This window comes from Echiichthys vipera, assembly GCF_963691815.1.
Source record: "Echiichthys vipera genome assembly, chromosome: X".
In the NCBI taxonomy this organism is placed as follows: Eukaryota; Metazoa; Chordata; class Actinopteri; order Perciformes; family Trachinidae; genus Echiichthys; species Echiichthys vipera.
In genome coordinates this window covers 38,047,274-38,073,354 of record NC_139825.1, presented here as the reverse complement: position 1 = coordinate 38,073,354, position 26,081 = coordinate 38,047,274, and the positions used below count along the sequence as shown (strand labels likewise).

The window sequence follows — 26,081 nt, the reverse complement described above, 5'->3', positions numbered from 1 at the left end:
CTTGTGATGTGTTCACTGTGCTCTTAGAAGTGCTTTTTTTATTTACCATTGTAAAAACATGATCAGTTAGTTTACCCACTTGGTTAGGGCTTCATATTTTGATATTCATTAATGCATAAAGTATTTGCATACACTGGGAGAAAAGGGAGATGGTGAGAAGAATTGGGGGTGATTAGACTTTTACCCGAGACCCTTAAAATTATGATTTACTAATATAACAGTTACGTCAGTAGTGATATGTTGGCTTTTTAACCAAGAGAGGTAAGCACATTAAATGATTCCCTGTGCAGTACTTTTTGAATGCTATGGGGAGCCTCTACGAAGTTCTGATTTATGGTGACATGGTATGAGTTGCATACAGGCAAAAACCTTTTTTTTTTTTTCTCACCTTCAGTGCTGATCCCTCATTCTGCTCCACAGCTCCAAGGAGACACAATTGACAACTTCCATGAGAGAGGGACTGGTGCTCAGCAAACAGTCAGTTCAGGCTCCGTGCTCCTGCCCTCAAGGCTGCTTCAGTGGGTCTCCAGCAGCCATTAAGCCTTAAGCCAACTCACACACTGGGCTTCATGAAGCACAGACTGACACAATGCAATCAAACACAAACTGGTGTACATGTGTGTTTATTGTAGTCACATACAGAAACAATGTCAAAACAATAATTGTTTAAAAAACACATAATATAATGTAGATTTCACATTTAAATTTCAAGCCTAAATTGTATTACCTGTAATATTAAAAGGTGCCCCACTTGAAATACTGAAAGAAGTGGATTTGAACAGCGTCCACACACAGCTCTCACCGCAATACTTAACGACTTTTTGTCATGGACACATGCACTAACATGTATGTGCCTAACAAAATAAACAACAAACACTGATGGAGAGTGACTTTGATGTTGAGTACAGTAACTTAAAAAAAACAACAACATGGGGATAGATTTAAATGGCTGTGTTGCTGTGTATGCCAACTACTTATTGTTAACCTGTAATTGAGGAGTGAATCAAGGTGCAGATCACAAAGCGCAGTGTGGGAGAAAACACAATTTGTGTAGTTGTGGCCGGGGTCATGTACATATGCATGTTACACTGAAGTAAAGCCTAAGTTCAAATACATTCAACTTCCCTAATACGCTAGTAAATAAGTGTAGAGGGTAACTTGCAATGTGAAGTATGCAGACTTATATAATTCTATGACAGCCTGAAATTGGAAAGCTTTACCCACCATAATATTTATGTCATCAGTAAATCTATAGAGACTAGTTTTAACTTTCACAAACCACACACATTGTCTGTAACATTGTCATTTTTAGTTAGTTCTGCCAATTATGGGTTTTAGAACCAAAAGTTGTTCTTTTGTATTGCCATTATATAAAAATGTAATTACGTTGTTTGTTTTTAGCCTGTATTGTGTGACTGAAGACAAACTGTGACTCATTATAATCTATAGGCTGTCTCTTGGCTGTTGGGGAATTTTCAAGCTTCAAAAGTCTTCAGCAACCTTAAAAAGCCCTGAGACAATGTAGTCTGAGGGTCTTCCATCGATGAGGCCAGTTCCATTATTGTTAACAAACCAGCAATGAGTATTTTCTCCATTCTTCACATCCCGGCTGAAGTCCTTCTGCCAGTGTCTGTAGAGGAGATAAAAAACAAACAATGACAAGATGTGAATGATGCGAAAATAATTGCTCTTTCATCTTGCATGCATCATGTGTGTGTTCAAACTTTATGAGCTACCTGGTCACGTTGAGTTTTTGTCCTTTCACATACATAGTGGCATCTAATTTCTTCTGGCCCTCACCTGGACGCAGGTCTGTCACCTCAAACCCAACCCCATGGTAGAACTGACCTGGAGGAAAAAATATTTTGATTTATTCAGAATGAGGAATCAGCAAACATAAAATAGCTACGCCACCAATGCATCATGATAAGAAACTTTTTTGGAGTTCTCTACCTAGCAGACCATGAACTGAAGCAGGTAAGTGGTGGCTGTCCAGGGTGTAGAAACCCAGATAGGCTTGTTGGTCGTGGCGTCTCTTCCAAACCTTTGTGTGTTTAATGACCATAAATTTAACCGCGTGTCTCAGTGTCACTGTCAGGCTGCAGTTCTTAGTTAACCTGAAGTCCATGCTGGAGGAAAGACAAAAACATTGTGACCAATAGATGACAGCAAAGTTTTGAGTATTTTGTTTCTTTGTGAATTACAGGAGGCATGTAAAGCAAAGTATGATTTAACTCAATTTTCAGTGAAGGTTTGATAGTTTACATTTTGTTTGTGACGTGCAGTTTTTATATTTGTTGTTTTGTTTTTATTTAGATTAAGTTCTACTCATGCTTCTCTATAATTCTCATGTTCAGGTTCCTACCTGTATTTAAAGTTTCTACTACAACGTGCTTTAACTATAAAGCAAGTAATCTATGTGCGTCTGTCTGTGTGTAATAAAGTACTCATTATACAGAATGGTCCATTTCAGAATCAGATAGTAGATTATAATTATTGGTGCATTATTGTGATCATTTTAATGTTGCAGTTTGTAAAGGTGGAGCTAATTTGGATTATTTCAAGTATTTTAATGTAAGTAGCTTAATCTATAATAATAAATTATAATTTATTAGTTGATTTATATTGTGTATTACAGTAATAGTCTGAAATAGCCTGGTCCCCTGCTGGATAATTACACATATACTCTTGCATTACTAGGGGACACCACTTGGCGGGTGTATTGCTTAGAACCCAAGGAAGCACAGTGTGAAGTTGTTTAGATGAGAGGTTCTCAAGAAAACTACAAGCAACAGTACTGGAGGCCAAGCATTGGGCCGTCCCCGAACAAGCACTGCATGGGTGGTCAGAAACCATACAGAAGTGACGACCTGTTTAAAGGCACAGTTTCTAGATATGTGTGTTTTGGTACTTTTAGAGTATTTTAGCACCTAAACCTGCTTTATAATAAAAAACAGATATTACAATAGTACTTTGAAAATTATGTTCGAAAAGTGTGTTAGTATTAATTTTTGAAAGCATTTTTAACCTGACATGACTAAAATTACAGAATACCCTGATAAATAAATACATATGTAAATCATTTTATCATTTCAGCTTAAAACATGTGATGTTGTCCAGATACTTTAGATTATATTTGCACTCACTTGGTGTCTTTGATAAAGGTTGTGTCAGACCACAGCAGCTTGACCTGCTTGCCATCGTGGAAAACTGAGATGTCCTGAGCGCTGACATCAAGCCTGACCCCCAGCTTCTGGTGGATGATACCGAAACGGCCAAAGTAGCTGTTGGTATGACCATCTTGAACAAATTTCTTCTTGCCTATAATTTGGCCATTCACCACAAAGCCTGAAAATAATGTAAAGCTTGAGTCTGTAGTCCCTTCACAAATTTCTCACAAAAATAAGAGTCTTTAGCTCTACTTTTAGAACCGGGAGGGTAAAACTTGGGCCGACCTGATTTTGTGTCTCTGACCAGGTTGAAAATGGTTCCTGGCTTGTCGTTGATGTTGAAGCACAGAGCATCATCTCTGTCTGGCAGCTCTATCATGAAATGAGGATCTCCGTCCACTGCACAAGCATCAATAAAGTATCATGTCAGACGGAACGATAGTAAAATTCAAGTTTGTTACTATGTTGTTTAAATATGATCTGCAACACTGTAACAATTTTTGGTTACATTAGAATAAAGAAATTGAGTTTTTTTGCCATGGTCATTTGACAAGTTCAAGGGCGATTGCCGTTAGTTGTTATGACGACCCACCGTAAAGTGTGTCACACCTCATAGTTTGAGAACTCTGTTTTCTATCATTTAATGAATAGAATTGGATGACATCAATAGAAATTTGTAGCCATTAAATCCAGCAATCGTTACTTTCTCTCTAGTAGCAAGGCAACGGACGTACTGCACAAAAGGTGCTTCTCCATGCTTTGTACTACTCCAGTGCAAAATAGTTTGTGAAACCTTTGCAAAATGGTTGACGCTAGGCACCAATTGGTTAGTGTTAGGATAGTTTGTCGAGCAGTGAGTCATGTAACCGTTTTCACAAATCTAGGGTAACCATTTAACCACGAGCCTGTGACCAATGTAGGATTGTTTCTAGATTGTTAGTAATGGTTAATGGTAAACCAAAATTTGTGAAACTCTCGTTAAGGTTAAGGTTGGGCATTGACCTTGAATGGTTAAGGTTAGATGGTTGAGGTTGGGCATTGATCTTTAATGGTTAAGGTTAAATGTTTGAGGTTGGGCACTGACCTTGAATGGTTATGGTTAGATGGTTATGGTTAGATGGTAACGGTTGGGCATTGACCTTGAATGGTTATGGTTAGATGGTTATGGTTAGATGGTAAAGGTTGGGCATTGACCTTGAATGGTTAAGGTTAGATGGTAAAGGTTGGGCACTGACCTTGAATGGTTATGGTTAGATGGTTATGGTTAGATGGTAAAGGTTGGGCATTGACCTTGAATGGTTAAGGTTAGATGGTAAAGGTTGGGCACTGACCTTGAATGGTTATGGTTAGATGGTAAAGGTTGGGCATTGACCTTGAATGGTTAAGGTTAGATGGTAAAGGTTGGGCACTGACCTTGAATGGTTATGGTTAGATGGTTATGGTTAGATGGTAAAGGTTGGGCATTGACCTTGAATGGTTAAGGTTAGATGGTAAAGGTTGGGCATTGACCTTTACTGGTTAAGGTTAGATGGTAAAGGTTGGGCATTGACCTTTACTGGTTAAGGTTAGATGGTTGAGGTTGGGCATTGACCTTGAGTAGTTAAGGTTACATGGTTGAGGTTGGGCATTGCTCTTTAATGGTTAAGGTTAGATGGTTGAGGTTGGGCATTGACCTCGAATGGTTATGGTTGGGCATTGCCCTCATGTAGTTAAGGTTAGATGGTTAAGGTTGGGCATTGACCTCGAGTAGTTAAGGTTAGATGGTAAAGGTTGGGCATTGACCTTGAATGGTTAAGGTTAGGATAGGTCTTCAAGCAGAAAGCTGCACAAGAAAGTTTGCAAGGGGCATCTAGGGTCAACAACTAGACACAACCTAGTCACACTTCTTTGCAATGGGAATTGTACACATAATAATGGCTGCCACTCTGACCATCCTGCTATACTGATTTGAATTGAATACTCTCATTTTATTCCTATGAATACATTCCTCGGTGCAGCAGTGTATAGTTTCCCCAGATTCTTTTAGTATTAAATACATGATACATATAAGTTAAGATAGAATCATACTTTATTAGTGCCAAAGTGTGGACATTTACAGGGCTACAGCAGCAAAATAGGATAGTGCAAATAACAAAAGCATCAGCAGCAGATGCAAAATACAAAATACAATATGTGGTGAATCTATTCACAACTGCTATGATGGAAAATAAACAAAATTGGTTAAAACTGAACCATTTAATGTCACATCATTGGATCTGACATGGCCGGCAACGGTAATGATTCCATTTTAGAAAGATGTATAAACATGATTTATGCGTGTGATGAGTCGGTCTTCGATGCACCGATTAATATTTTTAATTGAAGATTAAGAAGTAAAAGTGTCAAGAACAATTAAAGGATAAATATGATAGAATCATGTAACAGTAAAACTTCCATTGTATGAAAAGCTTACCATCTGATTGGGTACTGCCCCCATGGGAACTGCTAGCATGGGAACCACTACGAGGGGAATTGCTACCACCAAAACTGCTGCTAGAATGAACCCTGGAACCTGTTATAAAAAATAAAAGTGCAGGCTACTTAAGTAAAGTTGTTCAGCTCAAAATAGTTTTTAGAAAACTGTGACATAATTAAATAAAATTAAAAGAGGTTGTCGTACCACTGCGTCTCTCCGCTTGCTGTCGCTGGTCTGTGAAACAAGGCAACAGTTAGAAAACAAAGAACACAATGTAACGTATGATAACAATGTATGAATTTTAAAAGAAAGAAAACTGGTTTACTCAGTTTAGCAGATCTGTTGCTAACTAATTAAACATGACCTGTTGCATCTCCCTTACCCTCAGTCAGTTTATCAGCAATGAGAGGGCTGCTGGGTCCATCATCAGTTTCAGGCTTGGTGACCACCATAGAAGTGACAGGGGTGACGAAGCTGTATCGCAGGGCCATGTCCAGGGCCTTGCCTGTTGCAATCGCTTTCTCCTGCTGGGTACCGATATCACTGGGAGAAAAAAAAAGAAAGAGTTAATTTATTTATTATTTATTATTATTCAATATTTATGATTAGTTGATTGTTTAATAATGACAGCACATGACGTGCAATAAAAAGAATGCACAATAAAATGATTTGAGTTTTTAATATAATATTTAGTCATAGTTCACAGAGAAGCTTCAAATCTTGGTGCAGGTACACATAAAGCTGACAGACACAATCCAGATAAACAAACCTGTTCTCCAGTAGCTGCTGGATGGTGAGGTAGGCCCACAGACGCTCTGAAAAATCCCCAAAGATATACTCCTCTCCTGGGTAGATTTCATCCAAGTTTACCAAACTGGCTTTTCCCTGCACCTGAAAGTTCTCTTCAGACTAGAGAAAGAGGAGAGGTTAAAGTAAATGACTTGTTGTCCTATTTTCCCTGGGTTGACGTATGCCTTTGCGGATTTTAGGGCTAGAGGTTATGGTTAGGGTCTGGGTTAGAGGGTAGTGTTAGGGTCTACATAGGCCTATTTTCCGTGAAATTTGGCACTGATTGTGCGAAAAAATAACAGACCATATACAAAGCAGGGAACATAGGTATCCTCCTGCTAAATGCTAGGTAAATGCTAACTTCCCCATGCTAACATGGTCAAAGTGACAATGCTAACAGGCTGATGTTTAGCAGGTGTAATCTTCCAGTTTAGCTAACACGTGATAAATATAAAGAAGTACAGCCGAGGTTGATATGAATATCAATATTCTTGTAGATATTTGGTCAAAAACCAAAGTAATGGACAAATTAATTGTTATATCTAAAACCTTATGAAAGGTTAACAGATAAAGTCATTAAGATTCATTCTGTAGTGATCATGACGGTATGTACAACATTTTTCCGTCTGGACCAAAGTGGTGGAGTAACCATCCCTAACAAAATGAGTAAAGGGTAAAATAGGGACATCATGATATAGTGATTTAAACCCTACTGTGACTCTAAAATAGTATAGAAAAAGTATGAACTCATCACTGTCGGTTATGCTACGTTCACTTGTAATCAGAAATCTGGAACTTACTACTTCGTCAGGTATGGATTTGTATGGATTTAAATAGGTAACATATAGGGGATGGACTGGAAGTAGAGAGGTGAATGTGTTTCAATAAAGTTTACCAAAGAGCAAAAAAAAAAGTCAGTAGAGTACGACAATCTATCTCAGTCCATAATACGAATATTCTCATATGACAGAAAGTGACAGCACATATGATGTCTATTCACCACCATTCCTAAATAGTGTCTTAGTCATACTTTAATTGACATATTGCTGATTTCTCACCCCCTGGGCAAACACTTCGACCAAGAAGTTATCCATGTAGTTGTCGGTCAGGCGACCAGCAACTACAATCTCTGAGCCGTTAAACAACTGGCTGAAGTGGTTTTTGGTCAAGGAGCCAACTGCATTATCAGGATATTGCAGGTCTACCTCCAAGAGCAGAGGGTTGGCAACCTCCTCATAGAAACCCTGGAACAAAGACACACAAATCATGCAATGTCTGTTTCCTAATTGGAAGAGCCATGTTTTAATGTTAACAGTTTTAAAAATAAATCTCATTGCAAAAGTAAATCATGTTATACCATTTAAAATATGTATATATTGGGCGAAGAGTGTGCTTTGATGTGTTTTGTTCTACAAGTCCGTCCTGGAACGGATAATTTTTGGGTTGCTTTCCTTAAGTGCAGTTAATGTAAGTTAAGCTTCAATGGAGCAGGATGTGGAGCAGCATTTTTTCTGTCCACATATTGTCGGCTGTATTTCAGTTACAGCAGAGTCAATTTCAGCACAATGTCGGATTTTGATTAACCAGCATTGCATATGGATATTTTTTTGATCATCTTTATCTATTGGTCCGCGGAATATTCTGTTTTTCACTGGCTACGAGCCTTCTCACAATTGAATAGCTACATGCTGAAGATGGACATGGTAGTCTACATGAGAAGAACCCTTTACATCCTATGAAGTGGTGAGGGAGTATTTTAACACATGAACATTATGTTTGCTGTAAATCAGAATACAGACAGGATATATTTTTTTGCCATACCTGGAGTTGAACGGCTGCATCTGAACCCTCAAAAATTCTACGGGCCACTCCTTTGTTTTGTCTGCTCAACACATCCAGGAAGGAGTAAGCCACATCATTTCCGAATCCAAGACAGAATACAGTCATTTTCCCCTGGATAGCTGAGTGCACATTCTCCTGAATCTTTGAAAGGTTGGACTCTCCTGCATGTATACAGGCACACACATGTTATGTATGAGCATGCAATGAAGGCCTTCAGGGCAGACAGGTATTTGGCATACTTCTCAAATATTTCAGGAGCTTCTCAACTTTGAATTTTATTGTTAGTCAAATTGCTGCATTTACCATATCATAAAACAATCTACATCAGGTCTCTCTTAACATGTGTATCTTTCTGATACACATGTTAAGAGAGTTACAAAATTGTACACAGAACTACCACTTTTTGTATTTTTACCTTCACAGATTGTTATTTCTGTCAGACTTGTTTTACAGAAACTGCTGTAATTATGGTGCGCTCCATTTACCTCGGAAGACGGAAGTTGGAGCTAGGAATGACGTCACACCCGAGTTATCAGAATTTCAGTTACAAGTCGGAAAAAAGTAGCCAACTGGGCTCCATTTACAACCGGGTCAGCCATCTTTAAATGTCAACTCAGGGGTTGTGTGGATTGTCCGACTTTCCAATTGAACCTCAGGGGTCGTTTCAGTTGAAAGTGCTGATGAGGAGCTTGGAAGTCCTGACTTCTGAGTACAACTGGAACGCACTGATTCTACTCTGAGAATGTAATATTATAATACTCCAAATTAAGACATTTTACCACTGTTTGGCATCCCATCAGTCAGCAAAATAATCATATCCGCACTCCTCTCTGGAAGGTTCCTCTCTTCTCTTTCTTTCAACAGCATCCTCACTGCCCTCAGTACAGCATCATTGATGTTGGTGGCTGAAATTCAATAATCAGATTAACATGAACATTTCTTTAGATACATTATCAAAGGAAATAAGGCAACAATTACAGCATTAGATGAGAAATTGAAATTGTAGAAATAGACCTAGAAAGTGCGGCTACAGTCATTCCCTGGCAGCAATGACAATGACGCAGAGAGTGAGACAGAGGGTGAATACCGGTATTTCAGACAGACATGAGAAAAATAAAGTGTTTTTGAACATTAAAACCTAAAATACAAGTATGAACCTGACAATGAGCATATATAGGACCTTTAAATAAGATTTCTACTCATCTGAATAAGGAAGTACACAAGAAATATGGCATAAAAGTTGGTACCACTTGTTTTCTCTTACATCCTTTATGTTTTAGTTTCTTGATGTAGGCAATGGCTTCATTTACATTTCCCTTTGTTGCTTTGGTAAGAGAGTCCTTCCAGGTGGTAATGCTGTTATCAAACAGGATGAGACCAAAGTGGTCGTCTTCATGAAGGTCTTTCAGAATGGCAGTCATTGCATCCCGGGTCTGCAAAGGTTTCCAAATGAACAGATGAAGATGTACATATGCTGATGCATGAAGTATGAAGCTTACCTACACAAAAAAAGTATTTTACCTGTTCAATCTTTCTTCCACTCATTGATCCACTCCTGTCAATCACAAACACCACATTCTTTGGGACTCTGGACAGGTCAGAGGGAGCAAAGAAGTGCACAAAGTACCCGTTCACAATCTGAAGGGAAAAAATAGCATTCAATAAAGAGTACCGTATTTTTCGGATTAAAAGTCGCTCCAGAGTATAAGTCTCACTAGACGAAAATGCATAATAAAAAAGGAAAAAAACATATATAAGTCGCACCCTCGGTCAAACTATGAAAAAAACTGCGACTTATAATCTGAAAATACGGTAATATGGAAATATAAGCAATGCTCACTTTCATCTATGGAAGTAAAACTAAAATCAGAAGTTAAATACTATTTTTCACCTTAAAGTTAAGTAATTAGAATTTAATGTTAGAGGAGACAGTCCTCCTGCAGGGGAACCTCATAATTGAGTCCTATGTGCTGCTGCAAAATCTTTGTTGGCTGCTGACCTGAACTTCCCCTAGGCTCTCTTTTCGGTCCACATCATACTTGATGATGAAATCTCCGCCAATTATTGTCTTTTCACATCCTGGACATTCCCTCTGCTGCTCCAGTGTTGGTGAGAAAGAGATGCGTGCCTGAGAGTCAAAGACATTAATTTCAGTTTACATTATTGGACACATCGTAAAGTTCTTAGAAATCTATAACAGAAGGATAGAAATACAGTATTTCCAACCCTTTACCTTGTTGTCTGTGACAGTTTTCTCCACCAGGGGGAGCAGCTCATTGGAGAGGTAGGTTGCAGTGGCCTCAACAAAAGCAATGCCCTGGGGCTCGTAGATGTTTGTCACAATCTGTCTCAACACGCACAGACACAGAATCACAGTGGAATCATTGTGATGTAAAGTCTCTTTCACATCACAAATTCCTCACACTTTACATTACTAATGTTAGACAAGCACTTTTTTCAGCTCCTCCTGATCTACAGTGCCCTGAAAAAGTAAAAAAAAAAAAGTAGTTGCTTTTTTGTCACTTACATGTTTCAGATCATCAAAATAATTTCATTATCGGACAAAGATAGCTTGATCAAATACAAATTGAAGTTTTAAAATTATGATTTAATTTAGGGAAAAGCTAGCCAAACCAACCTAGCCCTTTGTGAAAAAGTAATTGCCCCCTAAACCTAACAATTGGTTGTGCCACTAGCAATGAGTCTTTCACATCACTTTGGAGAAATTCTGGCCCACACTTGTGGCAGAATTGTTTTAATCCCGCCACATTGGAGGGTTTTGAAACATGACACCCTGTTTAAGGTCATGCCACAGCATCTCAATCAGATTTAATTCCAGACTTTGATTAAGCCACTCCAAAACCTTTATTTTGTTTTTTTTTGAGCCGTTCAGAGGTGAACTTGCTGGTGTGCATCGCATCATTGTCCTGCTGCATAACCCAAGTGTGTTTGAGCTTAAGGTCACAAACTGATGGCCGGACATTCACCTTCAGGATTTTATGGTAAAGAGCAGAATTCATGGTTCCATCAATTACATCAAGTGGTCCAGGTCCTGAAGCAGCAAAGCAGCCACAGATCATCATACTACCACCACCATGTTGACTGAAATGCTTCTGAAATGCTGTGTTAGTTTTACACCAGAGGATGCACATCTTCCAAAAAGTTCCACTTTTGACACGTCCACAGAATATTATCCCAAAAGTCTTGGGGATAATTAGGAGCATTTTTGTCAAATGTGAGATGGGCTGTTGTGTTCTTTTTGATCAGCAGTGGTTTTGGCCTTGGTACTCTCCCATAGATGCCATTTTTAGCCCGTCTCTTTCTTATTATTGTTGAATCATGAAAACTGACCTTAACTGTGACAAGGGAGGCCTGCATTGCCTTATATGTTGTTCTGGGTTATTTTGTGAACTCCTGGATGAACTCTTTGAGTGATTTTGGTCGGCTGGCTCCTCCTGGGAAGGTTTACCACTGTTCCATGTTTTCTCCATTTGTGGATAATGGCTCCCACTGTGGTTCACTAGAGTCCCAAAGCCTTAGATATGGCTTTGTAACCCTTTCCAGAATGATAGAAATTACTTTGATTATCATCTATGTTTAAAAACTACATTTTTTATTTACTCAGTTTATCTTTGTCTGATATTAAAAGTTGTTTGATGATCTGAAACATGTTAATGTGACAAAAAAGCAAGAACAGAAGAAATATGTAAGGAACCAAATGTTTTTTCTCATCACTGTAGATGTCATTATTAAGAAAAATAGAAGAGGAGAGTGCAACCAACCTGAAACTCCTGCACTGGCTGTTTGGGTACTACTCTGGTTAGAATCTCATACTGGCCCAGTTTCCTCTGAAGGAGCTCCTCGTAGGTCAGAATGAAAGTCACACTGCTTTTAGCTGCGATGTTGACAGACACTGAAAACTTCTCCATCTTCCTTCCAGAAGCCCTGTGATGATGGGCATGTATTAATGTGTTGTTTGCACCACAGGTTCAAGCGCATGGTAACACTTTTCAGTCCAACATACTTGACCAGTCCAGCAGTCTGTCCAGAGGAAACAGCCTTCTCATACTGTTTCTTGGCTTTCTCTTTCTCTTTCACCTCCCCAACATACACCTGACCATCAATTTCCCTGTGAGGCACAAAGACACTTGTCAAGGTAAAGAAAGACATGATCTATGGTCACTGTCAAAAGTACTGAGTTTTTACGGACATGCTGAAGTTGGTGATGAAGGCGGTCTTGGGCATCTCCACTTCGAAGAAGATTTCCTGGGAGGAGTTAGCTTTGTTCAGAGCCTTGGAGGTCATGACGGTGTGAGCGAAACGAGATGTCACAGTGCAGTCCACTTTCACACTGTACACTTCCACCATCTGAAATGATCACCTGAGTGTCACACTCTGCAGGTTTTATTCCAATACTGTGCATATGGTAAGTCCTAAGCCCCTTTTCACACATGCACTGCAAACCTGGAATTGTCTACACATGACCCAGCAGAGCAGTATATGAGAATGCAAACGTGGACATCAAACAGACCTCACCCAGCCAGCTCCGTAGTACAAAGTCTATGTAATGCCCCCTTCAGAACTGAGCCTGTAGGAGCCATATTGTGCATTTTTCTGTTAAGTTCAAGTGTTTTGCACATTTAGGCCTATAGGAGGCAGTGTTTGTATAGGTTTTCAGCTATTTTTAATGTAATGGCTTGTTAATTGTGGATTATTGTGAGCTGACCTTGACTTTATTCTGAATGTTGTAAATAAGTTTATTGTGCCTCAGCCGTATTAAATAAAGCAACACAAACGGAAAGGTAAATGTTTGGACATTGACTTGTGTGACACTACTCCTCTATACCAGCATGCGTACAAGCCAGTGGAGGGAGTGTGTAGGGAAAGGGTGATTTACATACACCACTAACTGGAATGATGAGGAGATTTGGGAACTTCTGACGGCAAGGACCAATGCACAAATTCAAGGAACTGCAAGAAAATTAAAATTACAAATTGTCTATGTGACCACAGTGTAATCTGTTTCATATCCTGCCTTCTGAACTCTCTACCCAGGCACAACCCCTCGCCTAAAACAAATTATTTCCAGTGTGTAAATGACAGCGACAATCTCCCGATGTGTGAAAGAGAAACTTCAGACAGTGTTGGGAGCTGATTCATCGGACATTGTCCGGATTTCATAAGAGAAAACGTCTAATGTAGCTCTGTTGCTTCATATTTCTTTCAAGCATCTGATACATTGTTAACTGGAACCTGTCTGACTGCCTGCTTAACTTATTTAACTTGGATCCCCAAAAAATTCTGTCCCAACTTGCCACCCTTGTTAGTCAGCCTTTGTATTTTCGTTTTTGCCAGTTAATCACCAAACCGTTTTAGTCTGTTTGTATTTTGGTTCTCCTCCCCTTTTTGACAGAGAAAAACTTGACATGGCTGTTGCGTTGTTGTTCTAAAAGGCATCAACATCAATAAACAAAACAAAAATTCTAAAATATCATATTATAGCAAAATCAGTGGCTAACATAACTTGCAGCTCATTATTGACAGATGTCATGAGGAATGTCCCCAAATTATACATGTCACAAAACCAACGGAGGTCACTGTTATGTAAACACAATGCAAGATGAAACTTTTAGAGAGAGAAATAAAACACAGATGGAAAAATGACTTCCAGCATGCTTATTGTCTCCAGCAAAGCAAAGAGAAAAGAAACACATGCCAATGAACACCGCAGGGGGAAGAGACATCTGGAAGTGATGAGATTTATGGAAAATGTGGACTTCATTTTGCAAACAGAAACAATGCCACAACTGTGAGATAGACGCTACCGGTCATCTTGACTATGGTCTTGTGTGTACTTAATTATTATATCCAGGTTTCACAATGAACTTCTGTATGATACATAAACATGAATGTGTAAATACCGCGTTGTTGGGAAAGATCATAAAATTGTTTCCTTACATCTGAGTCTGTGCTTCTTTTCTGTAGAAGAAAAAAAGGAGAAAAAAATATTTTTGATAATTATAGCAGGGTTAAACAAAAAATTTAAACACAGAATATTGTTCTTATATTTGTTATTAGTAAGTATTTTAAGCTGAGTACCTTTATTGACTTGGGCTCCATAGTTTCTTTGGTCTCCTGGAACACAACATACATGGTTATTGAGAAAGGAACAGCAAGATTGTAGAGAGATGTGCACTAAATGACTGATGATTTGCCATCAATGAACTTGATGTTTCCCATTAGTTATGACATAGCACGATAAACAGATTTTCACACAATATCTAACAAGACTGCATCAGTCACCTAAGCATCTGCTTTTGTTATGATCTTTATCATTTTCTCCTCTACGTTTCCAAAATGTCTTCTAGAAAAGGAAAATTTGGTGTAAAATGTTCTGACTTCCTGTTGTTGGCTGTTGGCCTTTCAGTCAAATGTTTTTAGTGTCTGTTTGTAAAGGGACTCAATCGGTTTCAGAATTGTCATGGTTGTTTGGGACCAACTTGTGAAACAATATGTTTTTGTTATGTTGGCCTACTCCTTTGTCAGGCATTGTCTTGTATTCATAAAGTTTGCCAGGTTGACTTGGTAATAAATCTTTTTTAACATGTTCTTAAATGAAAGATTTGAGTCTTGAGTCTAATTCCAAGGTATTTAAAATCCATGTGCCATGTGAAAAACATACAGTTTTGTTTGTGTTCAGTTGTGAACATGAGCAGCTCAACTAATTAGATACATGGGCCATACATGGGCCATGTCTACAGTTTGTTTGCAGCTTCTTCTTTTTTTTTTAGTTTTTAGCATTTACATAAAGAGCAGTGTCATTAGCATACATTTCTATGTTGACAAATGGATGGACTAATGGCAGGTCATTTATATACCAGCTTAACAAAAATAGGGACCAGTATTGATCCTTGATGGATAGTACAGTTAAGGTATGTTGATTGAGTATTGCCAATACATGCACTTTGCTTTCTGTTTGTATATGAGTTCATCTATTAATGGCATCTTTCAAAGACAACTTTTCACAATATTGAGGAAAACAGGTGAAATATTTGGTTGTCAACTCAAAACGGTGGCATTTGATGTAATTGTGAGGAATATTCACCAACACCTGATAAATTTAGGACCAAATTCACTATTGGAAAAAAGAAAATCAACACATAAAAATGGAACAATTGGATAATGAGTTGATGATGTGTCTTTTATTTTCCTATATATTTTGTGCGCCATCCAGGAATTCATTGCACAGTCAGATCTTCTTGATATCATTGTTGTACAGTCTACAACCAAGATTTTACTAGATACATGTTGCACAAAGTGAAGCAATGAATGCCACTGTTACATTGTACGAGGATTCTTTTGTGACAACGTTAATGCCAGGCCAATTACAGAAGCAGGGTGAGCAGCCCTTTGATTCCCAACTGCCACTTTGTGACGCCCTTTCCCGTTAGCGTTAGATACAATGCAGAAAGAATAAATGCAGAGCTTCATTGTCTCTGTTTGTGTGTGTGTTGGTAACAAACACACAAACAGAGACAATGAAACTCTGCATTTATTAATATTCTGACATGGCATCCTGACCATCCTGATCTTGTGAGCTCCATGTATTTTGTTTGAGATCATTCAGGTAACCTGCAGCAGAGAAAATTTGGAAACGGTTGCGCAAGTGACCAAACCAATTAGCTTCAGTTTTTCGCAGTGTGAAGCAACAAGAAGTGACTGTTCAGTATAAACAACATGACGGCTTCCACGGATGGGATGAGCACAGCTATCGAGCCGACAGATCCTTCTGTTGGAATATGGACCGGGCACCTGAAATTGTGCTTTTTATCCATAAGTTCACGTTACACAACAGCAAATATCCTTTACGGACATGTTGTTTACTTTACCTTGACTCTTTGTTAGTACTTCATATGCTTCGTTGATCTGATTGGTTGATTTGGCCTGTCTATCACCAACATAGGTGGTGATCAACCAGTATTTCCGCCTCTTCCCAAAAGATCTCCAACCGAGAGTTCCCAGGTGGATATGCAGAGCAGATGCGAATTATGCGTATCAATCCATCTGGCAATCCTTCTAGCACCTCCATAAAATACTGTTTTATTCCTCAAATTCACTGCTTTGTCCTCACTCATCAGAGCTCTCTCTCTTTCTCTCTCTGGATGTTGAGCTTGAGGCAGAGAGGAGAGGTGGGAGCCAACTCTGAATGCTGTGTGTTTACTAACCGTTAGTGATACTTTCTACATATGCCCATTTAAAAAGTCCATCCATGTTATTCCTGTGGTCTAGGACTGTCAAGAACGCCCATGCAAATCAAAACAGTGCTAAAACTCAAATTTAATATGTTATATGTTTAATATGTTATAGATGACACTGAGAGCACCCAGGGGGATAGTCTGAGTATATGGGTACATGTTCAGTTTCAAAACAGTCAACAATAAAAAACCATGGGAGAAGGCCATGGAAACAGCATTCCACTGGATTTTTTCCCTTTTATCTTGTTGACCAGATTACCAAGAAAAATTATCTGCACACCTCCAAACAGCAAGATTGGCTTAGTAATACAAGCCATATCATTATCTAGCTTTTTTTTAACACTTTGAAAGCATATTTACTTTCAGTTGTCAGTGATTTGTGGCATTTTGTTATTATGTGCCGACTTGGTGAAGAAGGGAAGATCAACTCTTACAACTGTAGATGCAGGCTTCAGACAGTGTATGGACTAACAGGGCGTAAGCTGACCATAGAGAATAATAAAACAGACATTTGTTTACATGCATATGCAGCACCTGTAGCTTATTTTAAATACCTGTGTCAGAGCAACTCTTCTTTGAACAAAAAGAGCTCCCTGGGCCTGAGCTGGAAGCCAGATGCAGACACAAATCCAGAGCAGCATGACTCTCCACAGGCCAAGCATGGTTTGAAAACAAAAAGAGCCTCTGCCCCAGAGTGGCTGAAAACAAGTGTGGAGGGAATGCAAGGCATGTGGGTTAAAGTCTTCGCATAACTGTTTTACTCCTCCCACACTCTGTGCTGCAAGAGGAGGGGCCCTCTTCAACTCTAATGTTTGTGTGAGTCAGTGTGCGTGATTTCCCATAAGTTGATGTGTGTGGGAAGATTTCATCTACTAGAATGACGCCCATCCAGTCAAGACTTGTTTATTTAGTAGTTGATTTCAGGGCTTATATACAGTATGTGTGTGTGTGTGTGTGTGTGTGTGTGTGTGTGTTTAGTTGAGTCATGTCATGTCACATGCATCCAGGGTTTTTTCTCTTTTCATAACTAGTATTTATGTCGTATCTGCATGCTGAGATGTGAATGATGTTTATGATAACATCACAAAGTAGAAACCAATTAAACCTTACATTAATTAGCCAACTGTTAAGTGTATATATTTTATGTAGTAAAACAAATAATTAGAGCCATTTGGTACACAAGTAACATTTATTTGACGTCATGTGGTTACAGCAGTAGACCTCACATGAACCATACAGACATTTCCATCAGTGTTGCACTGCGTGGAAACAGTTTTGATCCCACTTTACATCCAGTCAGTCCTGAGATTAGACAACACTTAAACTCGAAATTAATAAAACAGAGTGTGCTAGTGTCATCATACAAAGTCAAACATGTCTAGAGGGAAAAAGGAAGAATAACCAAAGAAAAGGCCTGACAAACAATAACTAAACAGTTTTTGTCATACTAAACACTGTCAGAAACAATAAAAAACTGAAATGAAATTATTAAATCTAGCTTGAGTCCATCTTTAAGAATTGTGTCCCATTTACTGCAATACAAATGATTGCTGAGGCCATCTTTCAGTATCTCTATATATTTTAGGATAGAGTTAGTTCCGGTTCTTATTATTCCAGCAATTACACTGAAAGAAACTGTGAAATTGTCCATACAATACTGTGAATGAAGTCTTTTTGCCTTTAGGTGGAAGATCTTAGAGCATGCATAGCGTTTTTGCAGATTTTGATCATTGCTGTGCTAGACAGAAATATGTAACTTGTTTTTAAACTGTTTTAAAAAGGCCTGACACAACATAGTCTGTTGCATCTCCATCGATGAGCCCTGTTCCATTACTGTGAATGAACCAGCAGGGAACATTTTCTCCTTTCTTCACATCCCTCCTGAAGTCTCTCTGCCAGCCTCTGTGGACCGAGACACAGATGTCATGTGGACCATGTAATCATTTAGGATACACATTCCATGCAAACTTTGATGGGACACGCTTATCTGAGGCGTGTAGCGTACCTGGTCACATTGAGCTCCCGTCCTTTCACATACATTGTGGCGTCCGGTTTCTCTGGGACTTCACCTGGACGCAGGTCTGACACTTCATATTCAATCCCATGGTAGAACTGACCTAGGGGACACCCAACAAGTAATTATTATTTTAAAATAAAATCTGTCTGGTCCTGTATTTCACCACCAGTAACATTAATTTTAGATTTATTACATCTGCTATAATTTTGTCTTTCAATGGAAAGAACTTCGAGTTTATGTCTTATAAAATGTGTTATATCAACAAAATTGCCATTGCTATATTATGTGTCATGTTGTACCTAACAGGCCATGAACAGAAGGGGACAGGAGGTGGCTGTCCACGGTGTAGAAACCCAAGTAGTCCCGGTGGTACGGGTGCTTCGCCCACACTTTGTGTAGCAGGACGACAAACTTGACAGAATCCTTTAGAGTTACCGTTAGGCTGCGCTCCTTGGTCAAGAGAAGATCCACACTGAAGAAGAAATATTCATAATGAATGGATTTTATATTTTATATTACTTATGTAGAAAGATAGTTGTCTTTTACTGAAGGGTCCTTACTTGGGTCCTTTGACAGAAGCTGTATCAGACCAGAGCAGTTTAACTTGTTTGCCATCCTGGAGCACCAAGATGTCCTGAGTGCTCACCTCTAGCCTCACCCCCAGAGTCCGGTGGACAATGCCGAAACGCCAAAAGTAGGTGTTAATTTTACCATCAGGGGGAATCTTCTTGTCTCCGATGATCTCACCATTTACCACAATGCCTGAGGAAACCACATACGAAGCGCTCACTCACTGTTTAAGTGCGGGTATGATTTACTGTCACATATATGAAAATTGTCCAAAATATACGTGTGTAGAAAAAAGTCAAGGGGTAAGAAAGTCACAATGATATTCAGGACTCAGGGCTGACCTTGTTTTGGGTCTCTGACCAGGTTGAAAATGGTTCCTGGTATGTTGTTGATATTGAAACACAGCGCATCATCTCTTTCAGGGAGCTCTATCATGAAATGAGGATCTCCATCCACTGCAGGTGACACCAGGGTATAATGACAGAAATAAACAAAATTGATTTGATTTTAGTCAACAAGACTAAAGCTGTGTCTCAATTCTTGCATTTCTGTATTTACACTTGCTCTTTAGTATTTTGCATGCAGGGCGTTCACACTAAGAATTCAGGCCATATGCTGTGCACGAGTACCCAGATGATGCATTCATAAAGGTAAAAAAAATGAGTGTGGAACGCTGGACACTTCTCACGTTCAATGGTCACCATCTTTGCTACGTAGCAAAAGGATCACCAGCGTATTTTTAAGCTGGGGGAAAAGGCAGGTGAGGAAGAAACAACAAACACCTAACGATACAAAGGCAAGTTAGCCTATACATGTGTTTTAATCACTAGCCATGCAGCTATGCTAAGAACGTATACTTACCGAAATATGTGGGTGGTAGCTGCTGGTAAGCAAAAGAAGGGCGTGCTTGTGCGTATTGATTTCCATGTGTGTATCGATTTGCTAGATAGAGAAACAATTAAAATTCAAATTGAATACAGTACAATACAGTGAAATAACTTTATACAGGGTTTTTTTATGGTAAAATTAAAAAGACTGTCTTACACATTCTCTCTGCCTGCTGTCTTTGCTCTGTCAAAAAAAAACAGACAAAAAAACAACTTACACAGGTGAAACTAGAACACCCCCTCTGCTGGTATAGTGGAGAAAAGAGAAGTAATATGTTGAAAGCATATATCTAATTAGTGCGTCTTGTGAATGTATTACAATCAGGCTTTGATTTAAGTGCTTGACAACAGCCATGTTGGGAAAAGCCTGCCCGGTGTCAATTTTTGAACCCTCCCTTACCCTCAGTCAGCTTGTCAGCGATGAGAGGGCTGTTTGTTCCGTCCTCAGTTTCAGGCTTGGTGACCACCATGGAGGTGAGAGGGGTGACAAAGCTGTAATGCAGAGACATGTCCAGGGCCTTGGCTGTGGCGTTGCTTTTTTCGTCTGGGGCACCACTCTTGCTGCAAGAAGGAAAATATACTGAAGCTGCCACATATGACATGGCATTCATTAAACCATCACATTAAACAATAACATTACAGGATTCATCATGGGCTCAATGCCCAAAAAGTATCATTAACAAATATTTTTGTGAGACCAATGGGAAATAAAGATTTCTAAGCTACAGCAATTCAGACTTCAGCTTGAGTGAAATTACTCACAGACCTTTTTTCCAGTAGCTGTTGGATAGTGAGGTAAGCCCACAGACGTTCTGTGAAATCCCCAAAGATATACTCCTCATCTGGGTACATCACATCCCAATCCACAGCAGTGCCCTGGCCCTGCACCTTGAAGTCCTCCTCAAACTACAGGGCACAGAAAAGGGAGGAAAACAAATCATTTCTAAAGAGTAATAAATTCATATCTTCTCTCCACTTCAGTATTGTCTCTAAATTTCTGCCATGCCTCACCCCCTGGCCGAACACTTCCACCATGAAATTGTCTAGGTCGTTGTCTGTCAGCCGACCAGCCACAACAATCTCTGAGCCGTTAAACAACTGGCTGAAGTGGTTGGTAGTCAGGAAGTCCACTGCATTCTCAGGATAACGCAGGTCCACCTCTGACAGCAGAGGGCTGGCCACCTCATCATAGAAACCCTGGAATAAATGCACGCACACCTTGCATTAGTATGGAAGCCCATAAGGGACTTCATTTAAATGATAATGTTGACTTGAAAATGAAAATGTAATTCCACAATAATACTAGGATTTTCCACATACGTATGTATGTGTTATTTAAGTAAAAAGGTAAATGAAAATGGACAAGCTGTTTGACATTTAATTTTCAAAGTTGTACCTCTCTAAACAGTGGACAATATTATATTATTATATTGAAATATTAAGTCAAACTTGAACATTAAAACACAATATGAACAATGTAATTTGATTTTCAATTCATGTAATTAATATTTAAGTCAGTATTTGACCTTTTCATTTCCAAAGACTGAACCTGCTGCATGGTGGACATATTCAAGTGTTAAAATTTGAAAATTAAAATTCAATGCGAACAATTAACCTTATTCTTTTAATTTGGGTGAGCATAACATTAAGAGACAATTTTCTAACCATTTGAAACCTGAAAATTGAAACCTATTTAATTCTCTTAGACTTAACCTGCTGTAGCCTACAGTGGACAATGGGCAACTATTGCATTTTCATTTGCTCTAAAATTACAATACTATTGTGGAATTTTCAAGTTTACATTATCAATTTAAGAAAGTTCCCTATGGGCTTCTATCTACTGTATTTGTACAAAACATGCTGTATAAATACTTTTTATAATAATTTTATCAAAGATAAATAGGTAATTATATTATTATCGAAGAATGTGACATACAGTAGCTGTTTTAATTTATATTTAACTTTACAACAATCAGTATATATTTATATTCACTCCACCTGAAGTTGAACGGCTGCATCTGAACCCTCAAAAATTCTGCGGGCCACTCCTTTGTTTTGTTTGCTCATCACATCCAGGAAGGAGTAATCCACATCATTTCCGAATCCAAGACAGAACAGAGACATATTTCCTCCAATAGCAGATTGGACATTCTCCTGAATCCTCGGGAGGTTAGACTCTCCTTCAAACGCACAGATACAAAATGCAGAAATTGAATACCAAACAGAAAGCTCATTGATCAAATTTGCACAAATATACAGTCTATCCTACAGTATGTGCACAATCTGCATGCTCACCTGAATTTGGCATTCCATCAGTCAGTAAAATAATCATATCGACGCTCCTGTCTGGGAGCTTCTTCTCCTGTCTGTCCTTGATTAGCATGTCCACGCCTCTCAACACTGCACCATTGATATCAGTTGCTAAAATGAAAACACACAACATTTGTAAAATGTATAGTATAACAGTATAGTTCTATCATTTAGGGAGTTAAGATGTCATTTACATCCTTTGTCCTCTATGTCTCTGACGTAAGCCATTCCTTCAGCCACATTGTCCTTGGTTGCTTTGGTTAGTGAATTCCTCCAAAGATCAACTTTGTTATCAAACTGGATGAGGGCAAAGTAATCCTCCTCGTGGAGGTCTTTGAGGATTGCCAGCATTGCCTCTCGTGTCTACAGAGTTACAAGGTGAGAGGTCAAAACATGTGCGTGTGGGCATTAATATAGTATCACATAATCAGTCTCACCTGTGCCATCTTTCTTCCACTCATCGATCCACTCCTGTCAACCACAAACACCACATTCTTTGGGACTCTGGGCAGGTCAGAGGGCGCAAAGAAGTGCACAAAGTACCCGTTCACAATCTGAAGGGAGGAGAATCAATGAGAAGCAGAAATATTCATGAAAGATTGACAAGGAACCTAAGAACTTGATTCATGGGAAATCTAAACACAGTTTTATCCATTTTATTTTACAACTCAGCCTCCAGACAAAGATCATCACAGTGGATCTGTGTAGTATCACATGTGAAGCCTGATTAAAATGTGCATTCAGCCGATCCCGAGCATAGTATTTGTTGACGGCTGACCTGGATGTCCCCCAGGTTTTTTGCTCGGTTCACGTCGTACTTGATGATAAAATCTCCATCGATGAGTGTTTCATCACAACCTGGACATTTCCTCTGCTCATCCATAGTTGGTGAGAAAGAGATGTGTGCCTGATTGGGATAAGATGCGAACAGTTTAGCTTACTCTTAACTAAAAAGGAAGTTTGAGTTGGTAATCAGGTACTGCAAAACAGGCAAAAAACCGGAGACAACTTTTTATAAGGCTTGTTGTATCGAGTACCTTTTTGTCTGTGACAGTTTTCTCCACCAGGGGGAGCAGCTCATTGGAGAGGAAGGTTGCATGAGTGTCCATATAGGAAATACCCTGTGGCTCGTAGATGTTTGTCACAATCTGTGACAACACACACACACACACACACACACACACACACACACACACACACACACACACACACACACACACACACACACACACACACACACACACACACACACACACACACACACACACACACACACACACACATAGAGATCATTAGTAAGATAAGTCAGTTTTAGAAGAGCTGAGAACACCAAGAGACAGGATCTGAACACAAACCTGAAACTCCTGCACCGGGTGTTTAGGTTTTACACGAGTTAGAATCTCATACTGGCCCAGTTTCCTCTGAAGGAGCTCCTCGTAGGTCAGAATGAAAGTCACATTACTTTCAGCTGCGATGTTGACAGACACTGAAAACTTCTCCATCTTTCTTCCAGAAGCCCTGCGATGAAACAGGTATCACTGACAGACGCTAACGTTATTTTTTTTACTGGATTTCTGTATTTTTCTTCTTGACTGACTCACCTGACCAGTCCAGCAGTCTGTCCAGAGGAAACAGCCTTCTCATACTGTTTCTTGGCTTTCTCTTTCTCCTTCACCTCCCCAACATACACCTGACCATCAATTTCCCTGTGAGGAACAAAGATGGAGACATAAAAAGCACTTCCTAAAGGCGCTACAGGATACATGGAATTCAGCAAACAACTATGCGCTGAAGATATGGTTTAGAGTTATGGCGTCCTGAGCAGAGAATGAAGTCAGTCTCTCTTTCGTGTGTGTTGTAAACCAAGTTTGTCTTTTCTTTGTTTTGATAGCTGGGCTGGCGCATTGTTAACACTGTTAGCGCTGTTATCCTGACCTACAGTAGCAATGCTAGCTGCTGCCATTTTGTAGATGTTTGATTGTGACGTCAGCGATGAGAGCTGTGTGCAGGCAGTCCCCACCCAGACTGAATGTCCCATATGGCCCCTTTAAGAAAAGTAAACTCAGTGTATTCTTAAGAAGAAAAAAAAAATCAGTTTTAGAGCATGACTAGGAGGACACAGGGATTGATTCACACACAAAAGGTCAAATTCTAAGTATGTACAGACATGCTGAAGTTGGTGATGAAGGCGGTCTTGGGCAGCTCCACTTCGAAGAAGATTTCCTGGGAGACGTTAGCTTTGTTCAGAGCCTTGGAGGTCATGACGGTGTGAGCGAAACGAGATGTCACAGTGCAGTCCACTTTCACACTGTACACTTCCACCTGAGACAGGAAGATAGGGAGGAAGGGAAAGATTGAAACGCTATGAACAAGGACTCCTACCCCATAGCACTGAGCATACAGCATTGTTATACAGTGAATTACTGTAACATCTATTTTGTATGTCGCTTCAAACTGAATATTTTTTGCAGCTGTGGGTCCAGTCAACAGCGTGCTGCCCTGAGTAGCGCCAAAGAAAGTCAGCTTATTAAAAATACATTATGTCACTGATTCCACTTTGGGAGTGTTGTGTGTGAGTGTAAGCCAGATTGGGTGAGTCAACCTGAGTGATGTATGATCAAAACAGGAATAGTGCCGATATTTCACAACTAAACTCTTTTTCAATAAGTTGAATTTTTCTCAGTCATTAAAAGTATTTTATTGAAAGTCTATTGAAGGACAGAAATCATGATTTATGATTTTTCTTCTTTCTTCATCTGTTGATTTAGGTGTTGATCTGTTACATGAATTGAATCAAGAATTGAATATTTCTCATCATCATTATCATCAATAGAGATACAAACAGACTATTTTCTTACCGTGGCCTCATTAGTACTTCTTTTCTGTAACAAAAACAAAGAAAAATACATGAACATTTTTCATCTACAACTGTTGCTTTATGCTATTTATGATTATAAATTATCTATTTAAAATAGACTTATTTATTTTATGTAAAGGATTACAACCTACAAGCAGAAAAAAATGCTTTAGCACAACATATTCACCATAACAGGACTGTTTGTCAGTAAAAAAGTGTCTGATAAGTACCTGCAGTGATTTGGTTGCTCCTCTCGTCTCCTGAAATACAAATACAACAGGGTGAACCAACATGGGGTCAAGATATTAGAAAAACAACAACTGACATGATATGTGTTCTGTGTCACATAGAAAGAGGAGATGGTAGACGATGTAATGGTAAAACTGAGTAGGGTTTAAGTTGCAAACTATTTCCGAAGGAGCACATTTAGGCGGATAGAATGAAGACTTCTGCTTTAAACCAATGTGATTTCACATTTAGATTAGGGTACAAGGAGATCAGTGTGTGAAGTTACCTGTAGAGCTTCATGGTTCCCGGAGATGACCAAAGCCCCCCGGGCCAGGCCAGGCAGCCAGAGGCAGGCACTGCCCCACAGCAGCAGAAGTCCAACACCCTGCAGTCCAGACATGACCAAACTTCCACTGAACAGCAACTGACTTCACTGCTGAGGCTAAAGCTCTGTGCCCAGGGGGAGGGAGAGAAAGAGAGAGAGAGAGTGAGTGTGTGTGTGTGTGTGTGTGTGTGTGTGTGCGTGTGTGTGTGTGTGTGTGTGTGTGTGTGTGTGTGTGTGTGTGTGTGTGTGTGTGTGTGTGTGTGTGTGTGTGTTTGTGCGTGCGTGTGTTCACATGTGTGTGGTCCTGGAATATTGACCAACAGACGTGTGTAAATGTTGGTAGGACCCTTACACCCAACAAGATAGCATTATTACT

At 39.3% G+C, this 26,081-nt stretch overlaps 2 protein-coding genes across 2 annotated transcripts; both read right to left on the bottom strand.

Annotated features, from left to right (window-relative positions):
* Window positions 1-607: 607 nt before the first annotated feature.
* On the bottom strand, window positions 608-17,204 carry LOC310965431 (inter-alpha-trypsin inhibitor heavy chain H3-like). Its single transcript, XM_083939025.1, has 22 exons — window positions 17,066-17,204; window positions 14,356-14,391; window positions 14,215-14,235; window positions 12,467-12,624; window positions 12,281-12,385; window positions 12,039-12,201; window positions 10,490-10,600; window positions 10,256-10,384; window positions 9,778-9,894; window positions 9,521-9,689; window positions 9,036-9,161; window positions 8,236-8,417; window positions 7,473-7,658; window positions 6,395-6,534; window positions 6,008-6,168; window positions 5,830-5,859; window positions 5,623-5,721; window positions 3,456-3,569; window positions 3,147-3,348; window positions 1,954-2,129; window positions 1,737-1,848; window positions 608-1,630 (listed from the first exon to the last, which is right to left on the bottom strand). Exons 1-22 carry the CDS (start codon window positions 17,171-17,173, stop codon window positions 1,483-1,485), a joined length of 2,793 nt encoding a protein of 930 aa, XP_083795151.1. The 5' UTR covers window positions 17,174-17,204; the 3' UTR covers window positions 608-1,482.
* Window positions 17,205-17,747: 543 nt separating this feature from the next.
* On the bottom strand, window positions 17,748-25,783 carry LOC310964996 (inter-alpha-trypsin inhibitor heavy chain H3-like). Its single transcript, XM_083938355.1, has 22 exons — window positions 25,667-25,783; window positions 25,383-25,412; window positions 25,154-25,177; window positions 24,463-24,617; window positions 23,897-24,001; window positions 23,651-23,813; window positions 23,333-23,443; window positions 23,074-23,202; window positions 22,733-22,849; window positions 22,490-22,658; window positions 22,281-22,406; window positions 21,984-22,165; window positions 20,997-21,182; window positions 20,752-20,891; window positions 20,386-20,546; window positions 20,143-20,169; window positions 19,960-20,040; window positions 19,440-19,553; window positions 19,089-19,290; window positions 18,828-19,000; window positions 18,517-18,628; window positions 17,748-18,413 (listed from the first exon to the last, which is right to left on the bottom strand). Exons 1-22 carry the CDS (start codon window positions 25,778-25,780, stop codon window positions 18,275-18,277), a joined length of 2,760 nt encoding a protein of 919 aa, XP_083794481.1. The 5' UTR covers window positions 25,781-25,783; the 3' UTR covers window positions 17,748-18,274.
* Between the last annotated feature and the right edge of the window lie 298 nt (window positions 25,784-26,081).